General features: G+C 44.9%; 1 protein-coding gene across 1 annotated transcript in view; it reads left to right on the top strand.

The window, feature by feature from the left end:
- Window positions 1-18,298, top strand: part of LOC146348831 (opsin-5-like) — a 40,640-nt gene that overhangs the window by 7,614 nt on the left and 14,728 nt on the right. Inside the window, exons 2-3 of the mRNA XM_084848393.1 lie at window positions 1,583-1,745; window positions 5,312-5,439. Coding sequence (XP_084704519.1) covers window positions 1,583-1,745; window positions 5,312-5,439 — 291 coding nt within the window. The remainder of the gene's footprint in view (window positions 1-1,582; window positions 1,746-5,311; window positions 5,440-18,298) is intronic.

Here is an 18,298-nt window from a genome sequence, read left to right as displayed (position 1 = left end):
TCGAATGCAGATTACTTAAGAATGGGCCAGTGTTGCTGAGGATTTGGTGGTTGAGGGCATTGCTAAAGCAGCCATTCTACATCTCTGGCATGTTACTGTTATCATAATATTTAATTTGCAAGCTAATCTATCAGGAAGTCTTTCCAATCGCCCATAATCTGCCCTTGGAGTAATTGGGACCTCCTTTGTGGTTACAAAGGAAAACTCTTTTAAAATGAAATTAGCATGACTTAATAGAAAAGGAAAATCCTGGCATTAAATTTTAATTACCACTGCTGTTTCAACTATGTTCAAACCAAGGAACAGCTTGTCCCTGCAGCTTCAGTTGGAGGTGACGGAGGAGGTGGTGGGGAGGTGGCAGAAGTGGGCAGCTCAGGTAAGTATCTGGAGGCACCAGGGTGGCTGGCCGGGGGTGCAGAAGCTCTGAAGCACCCAAGCGCTTCAGAGAGCCCCCGACCCACTCCTGGTCACTTTGTGCTCCCTTCACTTCACCTCAGAAGGGGCTCAAAGAGACCTGAAGCAGCCCGCTTTGACTCTGGCTTTGGGCCTCTGGCCGAAGCAGTGCACAGCCCTACTGAAAACACCACTAGATTAATGTTCAAAAAGTAATTTAACACTGTGCTCTTTGAAAGCACTTTTTGGTTTTGTTTCTGGCCAGGTATAGAATAAGGAAATGAATCACTAAGAGTGTAACCCAAGTTAAAATAGCATCATTCAGAGAGCTTGGGAAATTCTAGGGATGGCGGAGAAATCCGCCACGGACTCCAGTGAGTCCGTTCTAAAGAATCCGGCCCCTCGGAGTCTGTGGTGGAACGGGCTACCCCCCCCCCGCCACCCCGCAGAATCCTCCCTGGACAGACCCTACCCGGTCATCAGCAGGCCCAGTCCATACAGCTGCCCTCCACTGTCCGCCGCTGCTTCTCTTCGGACGCAAATGGCATCCAGTATAGCAGATGCCATTTGCATCCCTGCCTTTTGCCGTGATAGGCTACGTAAAGATTTACGTAGCCTATCATGGCAAAAGGCAGGGGACGCAAATGGCGCCTGCTATGCTGGACGCCATTTGCGTCCAAAGACCAGCCGCAGCCAGAAGTCAGGCAGGGGCTGGCCCCGGCCGGCCGCTCTGCGGACTCGCCGCAGATCGGAGCCAGCCGGGGAGGATTCCGGGGGGAGGGAGGGATTGTCTCCCCACCACCACAGATGCCCCCACCCGGAATGAGGTAAGGGATTCGTACATCCCTAGGAAATTCTATGGGATCAGTTCTAAGAAGCAGATTGCTCTCATGTTGGAAACTTTACAATGTAAAGAATGCCATCTCTCTGTGAAATGGATATTCTTGCAAGTGAGAGAATACATTGAGTAAGGAAAGAAGGAAACAGGGGAAGGATCATACCAATAATAATAATAGAGGATGATGTTATGGATTGCAACCAGATCAATGTATGTGTATGTAACAATTCCGCAATGTAAATGTTTCTGGATGGCAGGTAAATATAACACACCCTTTGTCCAGGTCTTTCTGAAGTCACTCACCAAATGCCCATAGATTTCAATATGGGTTCTACCTCTGTTTTCCCTCAGGTGTCGTGTCTCTCTTAGGCAACTCTCTCCTCCTTCTGGTAGCCTATCGGAAGAGAGCCATCCTGAAACCAGCTGAATTCTTTATTGTGAATCTCTCCATCAGCGATGTGGGCATGACTGTGATCCTCTTCCCACTGGCCACACCATCCTTCTTTGCACACAGGTAGATTTATATTTGGATTCCACCCTTCCTTTCAAAAGCTTGGGAGGCTTATGGGGGGTGGCTCCTAATGGTTTCCTCCCATCCAGGTAGCATCAGGATCAAATTAGACTTGATATCAGCATCCCATGTTTGAAGCTCCCAACTTGGTTTACCTTCTGAAAAAGCAGGCACGGGAGCAGGGGCAATTTGGATCAGGGCTGCAGTGCAGAGAATGGGGAGGTTAGCTCTTGTTCCTGACTTAAATTCCCAGGGCATGGTCTCTTCGCACATGAGGCAGCCAACTTGCTGAAGCTAAGCAGGTTTGGGTCTGGTCAGTGCTTGGAGGGGAGACCACCTGGGAACCACATGTAGCCACCTCGAGTTCCATGATGGAAGAAAGGTGGGATATACATGTAATCATAAATAAAAATAAAATTCCCTCTCCCAAGCCTACGATTAGCCACACAGAGTGGAAATCTAAGGACTTAAGCTCTTAAGAGTGTAAATTTCCCCGCTGCAGCTGATAACAGTTTTCTGGGTGGGCCGATTTGCATTGAAGATATGGTATAGAGCAGGGGTGCAGAACCTCTGGCCCAGGGGTCAAATCCAGCCCATCTGGGATCTGGCCTTCCAGGGTTCCCGAAGTGGCCATACCACTTTCCTTCCAACCACCAATTATTTTGTGGTTTCCCAGCTTTGGTGCAGTTTTTCCCAGATTTTGAAAGGTGGAAATGTCTCCCCTAAGGCTTTGCTACTGGCAGGAAGAGCTTTAAGCTAAAATATGCTGGTATTTTTGGCCCCAGCCTTTTTTGCCTTGGCACTGACCACCATTTGAATGTGGCCCCTGCCCTGAGTTCTTCTCCAAAATGGAAGTGGGCCTTGGGCTGACAAAGGTTCAACACTCTTCTTGGCATAGAGGCAAAGGTTAGAACCCATCCCTGACACACCACAGCTCAAGTCCAAATTGGGCTCTCCTGGAACTTCCATGTCACACGTAGTTTGACCCAGTTTGGGTGCTGATTCCTAAGGCCTCTCTGTTCACAACTGAGCCCTTTTCATAGATCTAATAATTTTTTGTGGGGAGTGGGCCATCTGAACCAACTGCCAAGAAGGGAAGATCCAGATCTGACTCCGGCAGTACTTGAACTCTACCATTCCAAGATCTTTTCTACACTTTCCACTAACAAGTGGTGTAGAGCTGCCTGTGGTTGCTTTCAGGTTGAAATGCTTCAATAGGGAGGTGCAAAATCTCCAACTGCAGAAAAGTTGCCCCAGCCCCAGCTTTCATTTTTATGAAAGCCAATATTTTTAGTCCCTTTGGTTAAAAATGGGTGGATGATGCTATGTGAAATTTTCAAAGCCAGAGCTGGGTTCAGTAGGAGGGTTGTGGGAGGGGGTTGGCATACTGCAAAGCTAATTACTCCTCCCCCTGGCTGGCAGAAGCAGTTTGAGGTATGCATGGAGAAACGGGATATATACACAACTGTTTAATGTGCGTAATGTATGCAGGGTGCTTATCTTTTGCTCTATGTTGGATAACTGTAATTATGATGGCCAATTATTAGTTTTGTGGTTCTGATATTGGGTAGTATCCAACCCTGGCAATCTGCTAGTGCCAATGGTGCTGTGCTAGCAGAAATAAACACTGGTGCAAGACCTCCCTCTTCCTCCTCCTTCTCCACCACACCGCCAACCTCAATGCCTCACTCTGAGGGGTCCTTCTTCAGAGCGAGGCATTGGCAGGGAGGTGGCTTTGGAGGTGGCACAAGCTGAATATGAGCCAACAATGTAATGTGGCTGCAAAAAAGGCAAATGCTCTTTTGGGCTGCATTAATAGAAGTATAGCCTATAAATCTCAGGAAGTACTAGTTCCCCTCTACTCAGCACTGGTTAAGCCTCATCTGGAGTATTGTGTCCAGTTCTGGACACCACTTTAAGAAGGATGCAGACAAACTGGAGAGGGTTCAGAGGAAGGCAACGAAGATGATCAGGGGACTGGAAACAAAGCCCTATGAAGAGAGGCTGAAAGAACTGGGCATGTTTCACCTTGAGAAGAGAAGACTGGGGGGAGATGTGATAGCACTCTTCAAATACTTGAAAGGTTGTCACAGAGAGGAAGGCCAGGATCTCTTCTCGATCATCCCTGAATGCAGGACACGGAATAATGGGCTCAAGTTACAGGAAGCCAAATTCCAGCTGAACATCAAGAAAAACTTCCTGAGTGTTAGAGGAATACAACAATGGAACCAATTACCTAGGGAGGAGGTGGTAGGGTTGGCGGAGAATTTCTCCCCGAAACTTCGGGGGGCCAAGCGCCAACATGTTCGGCCCCCCGAACAAGTTTCGGGGAGAAATTCTCCGCCCCCCCGCCCCCCGCCGCCCCCCCGGGATGGGACTTACCTTTGCCAAATGTCCCCCCCGGCGGCGGGTCCGGCCGGCGGTTCGGCGGGTGTTCGTCCGGGGCAGGAGCGGCACGCGGTCTTTCGACCGGCTGCCGCTGCCGCCATTGCAATAAAAGAAAAAAAAAAAAAACGCCCCCGTGATAGGCTACGTGACGATTAATGTAGCCTATCACGGCTAGATTTGCAAAGTCAGCCGTGATAGGCTACGTAAATCGTCACGTAGCCTATCACGGGTGACTTTAAAAAAAAAAAGCGCGTACAGATAATGGCGGCCCCCATAGGGAGCCGCCATTCCCGTTCCTTATTTGGTCGCTGTAGTCTACATAAATCTTTACGTAGACTACGGCGAAAATAAGGGCAACGCTATTTGCGTTGGCCTTATTTTCGCCGTAGTCTACGTAAAGATTTACGTAGACTACAGCGACCAAATAAGGAACGCAAATTGCGGCTCCCTATGGGGGCCGCCATTAGCGTACGCGCTTTTTTTTTTTAAGTCACCCGTGATAGGCTACGTGACGATTAACGTAGCCTATCACGGCTGACTTTGCAGATCTAGCCGTGATAGGCTACGTTAATCGTCACGTAGCCTATCACGGGGGCGTTTTTTAAAAAAATAAAAAACTTTTGAGTTCGCAGCCGGGCGAGGCGAGGCGCCTCCTCCCCAGCCTGAATTTCGGCCGGGCGAGGCGGGAAGCCTCTCCCCCGGCCTGAATTTCGGCCGAGTGAGGCGGGAAGCCTCCCTCCCCCGGCCTGAACTTAGCGGGGGGAGCAGCGAAGCGCCTCCCCCCCACCGCGAACAAGCTTTGAGGACAGGTAAGTGACTTTCGTCCATCCCTAGCGTGGTGGGCTCTCCCACACTGGAGGCATTCAAGATGAAGCTGGACAGCCACTTGTCAGGGATGCTTTGATTTAGACTCCTGCATTGAGCAGGTGGTTGGACTTGATGGTCTTGTAGGCCCCTTCCAACCTTACTATTCTATGATTCGATGATTCTATGATTCTATGACTTGTGCCATGGCAGGACAGGCCTTACAGAGTACACACACTCCTGTGATTTATTTTTATTTTATTGGCCCCCTGGCAAACCACTGCTTGGACCAATACTGTTAAAACGACACTTTCCACCTGGGACACAATACCTTATGGTAAGATCATTTATTTCCCCTAGTTTTCTCTCCCTTCCAGGTGGCTGTTCAACCATACCATGTGCACCTTCTATGCCTTTTGCGGAATTCTCTTTGGCCTGTGCAGTCTCACCAGCCTGACAGCGCTGAGTACAGTTTGCTGTATGAAGGTCTGTTATCCAGCGTATGGTAGGTGCTGATGCAGGCAACTTCCCTTCCTCTTCCTATTGCTAAATATCTCTCTTTCTCTCTTTCTCTTCCTGCATCCCACCCCCACCCTGCCTCGGGGGGTCTGGCAACTCTTTCACAGGGTTACGAAAGTCATGAATCTCATAGCAACATCTCTCTTAGGAGGACTTTCCATTAGGGAGTCTATTCATCAAATGTTTGAAATTGCAGTAATTAGCACAAAAAATAATACAGCAGCTTCCCATTTTCCCTTTTCATTTGCATATGTAGATTAATCATCGACCTGTCTGCTATTTTATGTCCAACCTATAAGTCCTAAGATATATGATTACAGGGGCAGGCAACTTTTTTTTTTTACTGTCGCCAGTCACTGGGGTATTATTTTATTTTATTTTTTGTCTCTTTCTAGCACTCAGACAATTTGGATCCTTCTGCTACATCACTAAAGGTGCCCATAAATGCTTGTTATGATGAAAGAGAAATATCAAAATGGCTCATACAAATGAACATTTTGATGGCAGAATCACAGAGCCTGAGAGCTTAAAGAACCCTCCTGTAAGACTCATCCAGTTCAGTCCCCATACACATGGATCACAATGTGACACCTTTAAGGCCTAAACTGGCCTCTAAGGGATTCTGCTGTGCCCCACAATTGCCAATACCAAGTATAGCAGGGCTGAGGAAACTGTTTCAGCCCAAAGTCTGAATTCAATTTCCAGAGACTTCTTGGGAACAATATTCCAGTGGTGGGTGAGGCCAAAGGTAAAGAAGGTGCATCCAAAAATATAAAAGAAAACAGCATATTGTAACTTAAAGCTCTGAGCCTAAGGAGAGGTATTTCAAATGTTTAGAATTGGGCAGAAAACTGCACAAAAACAGGGAAACCACCAAATGATCAATGATTAGGTGAAAGGGGGTGGGGCCTGGGGAAGGGGCATGGTGGTGGGGAACCCTGGAGGGTCAGACAGGCCTGAGGCTCCCCAACTGATAAGTATAGGATTGGATTGGATTTGTAACAGCAAGGACAACAGAGGGTTAGTGGACTGGTCAAATATTCCTCAAATGTTAGTCAAATAATATATGAGAATTTAAAGCACTTTTCACTTTATTAGCAATAAGGCAACCAAATACAGGTTATAGCCAGACGTACACACTTCTGAGAATAAAACATACATAAAATAGAGCCCATCATAAACAGAGAATAAAACATACAAAATCTTAAATCTCGAGGTAGGCCAGATAAGCTTGGCTAAGTTGAGCGGCCTTCACCGCAAATTTAGCTGTATTAAACATTATAAACCTCTCTGGGCTGGACAACAGGTGCTTAATCTTATCCATATCACTGAGTGTAGGGATCTTTGCTATGAGATTCTGCAAATATTTTCGCCTGGGTCCATCATACAGTTTACGATACAACATACAATGTATGGTGTCCTCTACCTATTGTCCACCAGAAATGCACAGGTGCTGTTCTCTGGGGATTTTCTTGAACCTCCCTTCCAAAAAGTTTGATTTCATTGTCTGACGGCGCAAAGCCTTGCGAAGAGACGCTGGTTTTAATTTTTTAATAATTAATGGTTTTAATAATATATGAGAATTTGAAGCATTTTTATTAAGATAATGAACAACACCAATAAAAGCAGAGATTGTTGATGATGCTAGTTACAAAAGCCGTACTCTGACACAAGGTTAGGTGATTTCAATGGGCTTCAGCACACTTCATTCTTGGATGGATTGTGGCCCCAGATGACTATCTTCTGAAAGAATCTGTGGTCCAGGCCACCCCAAATGCTGTGCAGAGCACCACACCAGATCACACAGGGGCCTCTCCTCCCTACAGCCAATGCAGTAGTATCCCTGAGCACCTGGGAGTTGTGTTGGGTTAGCACCATTTGTGTTGGGTTAGCACCATTGCTTGCTTGGGACATGTCTTTACAAGTGTCTACAAACCATTTCCCCATGTTAAGGCAATAAGCCCTTCTGGAACATTAATGGCCAGTGTGTGTGTGTGTGTGTGTGTGTGTGTGTATTTAGCTGAAATGTGCTAGGGGAACTATTCCCCACTGTGACCGTGGGTTTGTTCTGTCAATGGAAAGACTACTGTGTTCCAGTAGAGCTACTCCAGAAACTAGCATGTTTAGCAAAATAGATAGGAGCTCTCTGAAACATGCCTTTGTTTACAAAAATAGGGCTGAGTGCCTCTGACCATGTGCAGATTTCCTTTCCAGATAAGGGAAATCTTTCAAAAAGGTTAAGTTGTGTGGTTATGTATACTCTGGTGGCAAGTGACCATTTGGTAATAGGAATGTCGGAGAAATCCACAACAGAATCAAATGTGTTTGGATTTCTATAAATCCTACCTGTGGATTCTGCAGCGGTCTGGCTTTTCCCGAGTCACACGGATTCTGAGGACTTGCAGCCCATGTTTCGTTTTGTTTTTTTTACTTTCTGGAATTTTATGCAAAAATAGTTGTAGAAAGATACGTAACATTAAAAAAAAAAGCTGAAAAAGCACATTTCCCACATAGGCTAAAGCATGTAAATGCACGTTATGGGGAGATTTGCACATTTGGGGCATTTTAGAAAGTGCAAATTTGCGCAAATTCAAGAAACTGGAAATAATCCGATTCCATCAATGAGCGGACAATGGAACGAAAGGCACCTGACAATCCATGAAACGCAGAGGAAACGGGTTTTACAAAATCCATACATCCCTACTTGGTAATGGTCAACTGTAGTCCTTTTCAGACAGTGCCTGTGAAAGGTACGCTAGCAGGTCAACAGTCTGCCTGTAGCATGCTGGACCAGCTCAAGTCAAGTATCCAGACACTTTTCAGAGACAGCCATGGAGACCCTGTTACCGTCGTCCAACCAGGATGCAACTAAAGCATGTGTCACTGTGGCCAGATCAGACATCTCTAGGAATGGGTGCAGTTGGTGCACCAGCCTCAGCTGTGCAAACGCACTCCTGGCGCGCTGCCGGAACTGTAGTTATGAGACACTTTGGTTACTGTTTCTTTGCCAGGGACAAATTTAAACTATTAGAGAGACAAACACAATGGGTCTAACTAAGTAGATGATGTGTGAAATGCATGATGGCATTTCAGTTATCTGCTTGTTTTCAGGCCCAGGGTGTGCGGGGAGTGGGGTTCAACTCTTTCCCCCTGTGCTGTAGACGTCACAGAAATCCCTCCAAAGCTGATATCCCCCTTCCCCTCTGGACAAAGCTGCCATTGGGGGAAATGTCAGTTTCTTTCCCAGGGGGAATAGCAGCTTTGGGGAGGGGATTCTTTGTCTGCATCGTGACATGAAGGGAAAGGATTTTTTTACAGTCTGCCCCATGTTCCATAGTCCCAGTCCTCACCAGATCCCTCCACATCTGCTTTTTTTAAAAACACACACACAGATACATGAAATCCAATCACACATTTTCATATTATCTAGTGTGTTCCTTCGATTTGCACTGGTTGATTGTTTTATGGAAGACAAATCTTTAGGTAGAAATTGAAGCCATGAAAAGAAGGATGTTCCAGATGTACCTATAATCCTTATATGTATCTGCTAGGCTTAACACATACATTCATATTTAGGCATGCAAACTAAGTGACATATATCTTCTTCAGCCCAAACTGATTGAAACAGAAATATAATGCAAATAAAGGAAACTGACTTGATTTGCAGACAAACTCCACTAGTTAGGTTGTCCAATAAATTTCTTCCGCATCAGGTTAGAATGAATAGCATCAATCCTAAGTATATGAATTCCAGGGTGTTGTATCTATCTTGTGTGTCAAGTATGATATACTGCTTGTTTATCCCCAGTAATGTACAGCAATGCATTTTGGATACATTGCACCTGGAACAGAAAGCCTGGGCAAACTGTAACAGTGTTCTGTACAGTGAAGTTAAGTGGAAGGGATGATGTGCCTTCATATGAGTCATCACAAAATTGCGAAGAAGTTAAGTGACTACTCTATGTCCCTCCCCAATGGAAAAACAAACAAACGTCAGCATCATAGAAGATGCTGGATGCACGAAGCTCAGTGGAATCGGGCAGCAAGCTCCTGCTGCTATAGCCTAGCTGAGGAGTGTACATCTCCTCCCTGCCCCACCCCCCAGCCCCACCCCAAGGTAGTGGGCCTTCTTTTCCATTTTGGATGCTAAGCATTTCTCTCTGCACAAGTGGAATGTAATATAGATTCTATCATCCTTTGGGGTGAGTTGTAGTTATTCAAGTCCAGGGGTGGCCATTGTGTCCTACTTTACAGACGATAGTCTTCTTCTACATTGGACTGCCTGAGGCCAAGGACAAAATGGCACCCTCCCTTTCCATGTACAGAAGTCAACTGAACAGGTAGTTAACTCTTACTTCAACACTGGTAATGGGAGAGCATCTTCCACTGCCCCTGAGCGCAGGGCAGGCCACAGGACACCCAGAATTGTGGATGGGCAACTTCAGGAGCCTGGCTTACCAGGGGCATTGTTATAGGCAGACCCACCTGGGCACAGGCCCCGGAGCTTTTTGAGCTGTGCCCTGGATCTTTTGCGCTGTCCTAATTGCCTTTTTTTTTTTTTTACATCTTCCATGGACTTGCATTGGAAAACAGAAACGGACTCAAATTATTCCAAAAGGGGGGTTAGGGCTATGTGGTGTCATGATCAAGGAACTGCTGAGGCTTTTAAATAGGTTCCATGGTTTTAAAAAAGCTAGAAAAAGCCCTCAGCCACCTCACCTAATAAAGTTAATTTAAGTGCATGCAATCCTTACAAACCCTCCACAGCCTCCTAAATTCCTCTGAAGTACGACCTCTATGAAAGGAGCCACTTGGTGTAGGGAATTCTCTCTACACACACACACACACACACCCATGCATTCCCAATTATCATTCTTCTTTTCTTCTTCCTTCCCCTATCCTGTTCTTTTTTTCTCTTCTTTATTCCACCCAGAGCATATCTTGGGGAATTTTTAAAGAGAAGTCCCTTTGGTGGGCAAGAGAAGTTCTGAACTGTATTTGACTTTATACAAACAGACAAGAGGGTTGCTTTGAGAAAAGTGGGTTTACATGGTTGCAGAGAAACAAATCTGGGGTTGTTTTGTTTGACAGTTGCCATTAACCAGCAATAGGAAGGGCTGTAGCTCAGTGGTAAAGCACATGCTTGGTTCAATCCCCAGCATCTCCAAGTAGGGCTATGAAGGAATCCTGCCTGAAACTTTGGAGAGCTGCTGCTGCCAGTCAGTGTCAACAATTCTGCACTAGATGGACCCAGGGTCAGAGTCAGTTTAAGGCAGCTTCCCATGTTCCTATAAACAGAAAGCTTTAATAAAAATAGGAGTTTGGGGGTTGTTTTTTAAGTGGAGGGGAGATAAATACTGCTCATTTATACAAGCCTATCTATGCCTACTCCAAAGCCCCATTATGTTTAATGAGGCTTACCCTCAGGAAAGTGTGCATAGGATTCCAGCACAAGTTACTTTTGCAGGGAGGTTTGCACCTTGATTTTCTGCATGGTTACTCAGAAATAAGTCCTGAGTTGTGAGCATGGCACTGCAGGTTTAATACAGTGCCTACCCAATTCCATCTAATGCATAGACTACCCTTTCAGCTCAGCCCTATGCATGTTTTGTCATTTGTGTTTGTTTGGGGGGCGGGGGTTGCATGAACTCTAGCTTCAGTGGTGAGGGAAAGGCACTTAGTACATGCTCAGAGTCTCTCCATAACTGTTTTGAAAACAGACTCATTGGCTGAATCCTAGTGAAGTCTTGGCACAAGTGAAGTTATGGGGAGGAAGATACAATGAGAGCTTGTGCATAACAAGGAGGAGGTAAAGGAGAGTCTCACAAAACAAGACATCTGTTTTTATGAAGAGTTGCTGGAGGATGGTAGGATGAGGAGGGATGGTTGCATGGAGGGGAATAGAATTGCTAGGGGGAGAATGCAAGTGCTCAGTGGTGAAAAAGAAAAGCATTCTGCATATGCGCAGAGGCACTCTCTATTTAAGAACAGAAGATTCATTCATGCTGCATCAGACCAACGTCCATCTAGTCCAGCATTCTGTTCACACAGTGGCCAACCAGATGCCCATGGGAAACCCACAAGCAGGACATGAGTGCAATAGCACTTTCCCACCCATGTTCCCCTGCTGCTAACATTGGTGAAATGTAAATACATTCTAGTAATTCTAAATGTGCATGCATGTATATCCTTCAGGAACATTGCAGGTTTATTGCCTGGGGGACAACTCTAATGACCTGTGCATTTTCATACAAACTTACAAAACAATTGGGGAAGGGGTAAAGGGAAGGGAAAGTAAATCACTCCCTCCCCCAAATTGGAGAACTCCCCTTCCACATGAACTGCTGCCCCTATCCATCTGCAACTTTGGTGGTTTCTTACTTGGGGACAACTCTAGGCTGTCAGTAATTTTAAGAACAATGGTCCACAAGGAAAATTGGGAGATAAGTACGTCGTCTTTTGGAGACCGCAAAATGTCAAGGCCACCCTTGCACAGAAACCTCTGTGGCTATCATTCTGAAATTTGGCAGACATGATCTCCTGTGATGGGGCAATGAATCCTGAAATTTTTATCCAATTCTTTTAAGTAATAAAAATGTTATTGGCAGTTCCATTTAAAAGAAAATCAAAATATAAATCCTGCAGATACGTTTCTGACATTGGGAAGGTGTAATTCCCTTCTAGGGGACTACTATGCCTGAAATTATCATCCAGTTCTAAGAGAAAAGAGTTACAATTTTTTTTTCTAATTTCCCATGGTAGTCAACAGGAAGCATAAAGACTCATTTTTCCAAACCTTGACTCAGGTTTGGTGCTGAGCTGAAGTGGTCCAACTATAAATTGGCCCGATCAGAAGCAGGATGTTTTCCAAAATGCTGAATAGGAGTCTGAGTTGAAGTGGGGGGGGGGGGTCAGTGCATACTTCATATGTATGTATGTATGTAATCTATACTACACAGCACATGCACACATCACACAACAGACACACACACACATATATATATATAATAGAGGTGCGCTTAGACTTGAAGAGAGAGAGAGAGAGATACACACACATACACACACACACACACATATATATATATATATATATATATATATACACATATATACATATACATATATATATATACACATATGCAAACTTGTGTTATGGGCCTGTGCCCCAGATATTTTAAGAACCTAGCAACGCACCTGCTGTTCACCTTCTTATGGTTCTTTATCTTTAAACTACACTTGGACCGGTTTAAAGATAAAAATTATTTGAAGAGGACACCTTCAAATAGAGAACTGTCCTCTGTAAAGTAGGACACATGGCCACCAGAGAGAGAAAGAGGAGGAGGAGGAGGAGGAGGAGGAGGAGGAGGAGGAGGAGGAGGAGGAGGAGGAGGGAAGAATCCTAGGAAGTTGTGCGGGACCTCTGCCTAACACCTTACAGGGTTTCTGCTAGGCAGATTAGACATCACTGAGCTAAATGCTTCACTATAAGGCAAATATTTCTAGGTGCAAAGATTACTGCAGACGCTGACTGCCGCCAGGAAATCAGAAGACATTTACTTCTTGGGAGGACAGCAATGACAAATCTTGATAAAATAGTGAAGAGCAGAGACATCACGCTGACAACAAAGGTCCGCATAGTTAAAGCAATGGTATTCCCTGTAGTAACTGCCTGTAGTAACCTATGGCTGCGAGAGCTCGACCATAAGGAAGGCTGAGTGAAGGAAGATAGATGCTTTTGAACTGTGGTGCTGGAGGAAAATTCTGAGTGCCTTGGACTGCAAGAAGATCAAACCAGTCCATACTCCAGGAAATAAAGCCAGGCTGCTCACTTGAGGGAAGGATATTAAAGGCAAAACTGAAGTACTTTGGCCACATAATGAGAAGACAGGATACCCTGGAGAAGATGCTGATGCTAGGGAAAGTGGAAGGCAAAAGGAAGAGGGGCCGACCAAGGGCAAGGTGGATGGATGATATTCTGGAGGTGACGGGCTCGACCTTGGGGGAGCTGGGGGTGGCGACGGCCGACAGGAAGCTCTGACGTGGGCTGGTCCATGAAGTCACGAAGAGTCGGAAGTGACTGACCGAATAAACAACAACAAAGGCAAATCCACATGTTCAACATGCAGCAAAAAGTGGATATGTGAATCCCGTACTGCAGGGGTGCAGAATCTCAAATTCCATTTTGGAGAAGCAATTAGCAGGCACATTCCAGTGGGGCTGAAGGCAACGGGGGTAGGGTGAGGAAACAAAAAATCACACACACACACACACACACACACACACATACACACTTTAGCTTCAAGCTCTCACTGCTAGTGCCAAAGGCATTCCAACTTTTTAGAATGGGGGGACATGGCACAAACCCAGAAAATCACCAAACGACTGGTGGTTGGGGGAAAGGGGGTGAGGTCAAGGGAAGGGGTTGTGGCCTTCTGGGGAAGCAGGGGTGGGGGCAGATTGGGACCTCCAGAGCTTCTGTGCCCTCACTTTCTGCATGCTATCCTGTCCAACAAGGAAACTTTTAAAACAACATGTTACTGGGGAAATGGCAAAAACATTCATATAGCTATTAAACAACAAAAAAGATATAATACACATATGAGCACACATGATCAAAACACTTGCCAAGTTTTTGGAGTGTGGAGTCAGGAGCTCTCCCATTGTGGACATACAAGTCCCCCCTTAGCTCGTAGGGAAGAGTAGCAATGCAAGTCATTTGTGCATCCATTTTTTGTAATGGCCCAAACCACCCTGTGTTTCCCGCTCTTTCTCCTGCAGGTTTGTGTCCACCATGAGTCAGAGCGAGGCTGTGTCAGAGTACAGAGCTGTGCGTGCCGTATGAGCTGTCCTGTGCTCTCTAAGCCTTCTGCTCTCTGGTGCAGCGGAGGACGCTGCTCCATCTCAAGTACTGAAATCAGTTTCAACTGCCATTCCAGTCAGCTTCTCTAAATAGAAGGGGGGAGTGGCCAGGTGGCCAGCTTTACAGATGAGAGTCCTCTATTTGAAGTGCTATCAGAGGACAGTCCTCTGTTTGAAGATGTCCTTTATTTAAAGGGGTGTCCAATCCAGGTCTGGTTTAAAGATAAAGAACCCTAAGAAGGGAGAGCTGTAGGGGGCCTTGAAGTTGCCAATCCATAGTTAGCAACTGGATAGGAGTCTGAGCAGGTGCACAGGACCCTCTATGGTGAGATTATTGTGTTTCTATTTAAATTATACTTATTATTTCTAAATTTGCACCTCTACATATAAATTAGCATATGCAAATATTATGCAAATTGGTGTTGTCTTTTGTTCACTGGAGGGGGCAGGATGTGTAAATGGCTACCCTATCTCAAAGCTGCAAATGGCCCAGCTCTGCTCTCCTGCTTCAGTTTTCCATCTGTACATTGGAAATAATCCTATCCTATCTGATAGGGCTGTGCTGAGGACAAAGTAGACCAAGATGGTAACATAGTTTGGACAGTAAATAGGCTGTACAAATAACATCACCTCTCTTTCCACCTCTACACTACTAGCCTTCCAGCTCCTATAAACAGGTGGTCCATCTCCTTACGGTTCTTCCATCCCAGTCCCTGTCAAAAGGAAGTGTTGGAAAAATCCACCCCCATCCAAATTAAGCACAAATGCTAAACTCTTATGCCAGCAACTCCATTCACAGAGGAAATAAGAAGGCCCATATGAAAGACAACATGCAGTCCTTTATACAGCCAATTTTCTCATATATATATATATATATATATATATATATATATATATATATATATATATATATAAAAATATACACACACACACGCACACACTAAATGTACATTAAGGCACTCGAGCTATGCAGCCAACATAGAGCTTAAGGGACCACTCTCTATACTTGCACGAATTACTGCAAAAGGTGCAAGGAAAGATAAAGACAAACTTCAGCTGTTAACCAGCAGCCAATAAGCCATCTCCTCCCTCTGCAATTTTGGTTTCTATTCTCTGATGAGGATGGGACACAGTATTCATGGTCTCGCCAGCTTATCTTTTCTGCAATGCACTTCTGCATTTCCCCTGTAGGCAAGGACTAATCTCAGCATTTCTTTAATTGCTTAAGTTTCAGATAAATGTTATCCCTACATATGTAGGCTGTATGTGCGTCTGTTTTAATTAAGCCTTTAGAAGATCAGAGAGTTTAGGATTTAAGCAGTGGAGGAAGGGGGTGCAAAGAAATTCCAGCTTGTCTGGTGAAAACTGATTTTTATGAAAGAAATTCTGATTAAAAAAATGTTTATTTGATATTACATAAAAGGTCTGTTCTTCTCCCACTTGATGTCTCTATATACAAAATCCCCCCCACACACACACTTGGTTTTTAAAAGAGCTTTACCTAACCTACAAGCCAAATGTATATAAAAAAGGCTGAACATTTAAAATCAAGTGTCTGGTCCCTTGGCTACAGTCTTCAAACCAATATCAATTATCTCACTACCTTTCACTTTTACTCTTTACTACTAGTCCTCAGTATTTCTCAGCCTGGAGACAATACCAGGTTACTGCTACCCAACCACAAAGTGTTCTTTAATTATAAACAGCAAGAGTCTTGTAGCACCTAAGAGACTAAGGCTGCCATCCATACATGTAATAATATTAATACCTGGGAGTAAATCCCATTTAACTTAATGGGGCTTCCTGCTGACTAGACAAGTATGGGATTGCACTGCAAAAAATGTATTATGGCATAAGCTCTTGTGGCCAAGAGTCCACTTTGTCTGACACATCTATTGAAGTGGACTCTAGTATTTTCCCAGGCATTTGGCAGCATGTGATGAGTTTTAATCGATCCTGGATTCATTTTATGGTTTAGCTGATTGTTCAAAGTTGTTTTTAAAAATATGTTGTCTCTGTGTATACTGTCTGTTGTATGTTTGTTTATGTTTTTAAATTTTGCATGTTGTATTTTAATGTTTTATCTTTGTAAACCACCCAGAGAGTTTGGCTATGGGGTGGTATAGAAATGTTCATCATCATCTCCAAAAGCTTGTGCCTCAATATATTTGTTTGTCTTTAAAGGTGCTACAACTTGGATGCTTTGGTGCTTCTGTTCCAATGGCCTAACATGACACCGTCCTGTTAAATATAAATAGGCACTCTAGAAATCAGGGGTAGAATTCTATTTGCTGGGCTACTTTGTTTCTTAAGGGTCTCTTACACCCCACAGCAACAAAGGGTGAATATAGATGAACACTTACCATAAGGGCTGTTCAGACTCACACACACACACACGCACATACACGCGCATACACGTCCGTAACAGTGTGGTGTAGTGGTTAGATTGTTGGACTGGGACTTGGGAGAACCAGCTTGTAGTTCCCACTCGGCCATGAAGCTCACTGGGTGACTTGGGCCAGTCACTGACTCTCAGCCTAACCTGCCTCACAGGGTTGTTTGGAGGATAAAAGGAGAAGGACGAGGATCATGTATACCGCCTCGGGCTCCTTGGAGGAAAAGGTGGTATGTACATGTAACAAATAAAATAAAATAAAAACCTTCCCAATGGACTCTACACACATAAACTCTCCATGGGTTGTATCCAATCTTAGTACTATTTAGAGTAGACCCATTGAAATGAATGGGACTTCAGTCAGGGTAACCTTGGATACAACTCCATGTCAACAGAACCCAATTCTGAAGGTTCCCACTGACTTGAAGAGTTTGCACATACACATGTTGGCATCCCTTTCTGATGCTCCACCAAACACAGAGAGGTCAGGCCTAGTCCCGTGGGCCAGTGTGCCACTGGAGCAGTCCTGAGAGTCCTGGCTCCACTACACCACTAGGGGAGAGTGCTTTTCCCCAGCGCACAGCTGTTCCACAAGGACCACTGTGCTGCTATTCAGGTATCACAGGAAAAGCCAATATGAACTTGATCGGCGGGTTGCCGAATTGTCCATGCGCACCAGCTGGACTCCCAAGCGGCCTGTTTTCCGCTTCTGATCATCAAGGCTCAGATGAAAGCATGTCAGAGGGACAGAAGATGTTTCCTTGTTAGCAGAGGCAGCATCAATATGGCTCAGGTTGCTTTGTAAGGCAAGGCACTGATGCATCCATATGATTGCTCATCTTGAAGCAAATGGAAGTTGCTCTCGCATACTGAGAGGATAACACAGCCCTCTCATCTGAAGCATTCTATCAGACCTGACATTAAAGGTAACGTGTTGAAAGGGCTTCTGAAAATATTTGCCAGTGCAGCTCTGTGTGTGTGTGTAAATACGCAGTTTCGTGCTCAAAGGGCTGTTTGTCAGAGTGTTTGCTGCAGCTTTCCACAAGGCAAGGAAGGAGACCATGCATGCAAATAGTGCTCTCTCTCACACACACACCTTATTTCTTTCCAGCAGCCTTTTTTTTTTTTTTTTTTTGGAAAAAGGTCATTCAGAGATGACATAAATCTCGAAACCTAAAATGCAAATCTTTTCCCTTGGCGGCACATTAGTTATCGTTTTCTGAGATCAATTCTCAGAGAAACGAAAACTGAAAATAATACTTATTCCAAATAATGACACTGATAGAGAATAGGAAGGGGGAAGCAGCTCCCAAGAGAATAGGCTGGGGGGAAAAATCCTCCACCACCACCATGGACATACAACCCACCCCAGTAAATAAATAAATAAATAAATAATCAACCCTTCTTAGCTAAGAAGGGTCGGTACAACAGCTATGGCTGGCTAGGGAATGCTGGGACTTGTAGTCCAACACATCTGGAGGGCACCCGGTTGGAGAAGTGTGTTCTAGAGGTAAGCCACAGGTGGTCTGGAGCTCAATATGGCTGTTAGTGTATCCCTACTCCCAAAACCAGGTTTGGATGGCTTTAAAAG

The sequence above is a fragment of the Heloderma suspectum genome, chromosome 4 (assembly GCF_057233095.1).
Source record: "Heloderma suspectum isolate Gila_16-S chromosome 4, 16-S_ref, whole genome shotgun sequence".
NCBI classification, from domain to species: domain Eukaryota; kingdom Metazoa; phylum Chordata; class Lepidosauria; order Squamata; family Helodermatidae; genus Heloderma; species Heloderma suspectum.
This window is presented reverse-complemented; position numbering and strand designations above follow the sequence as displayed.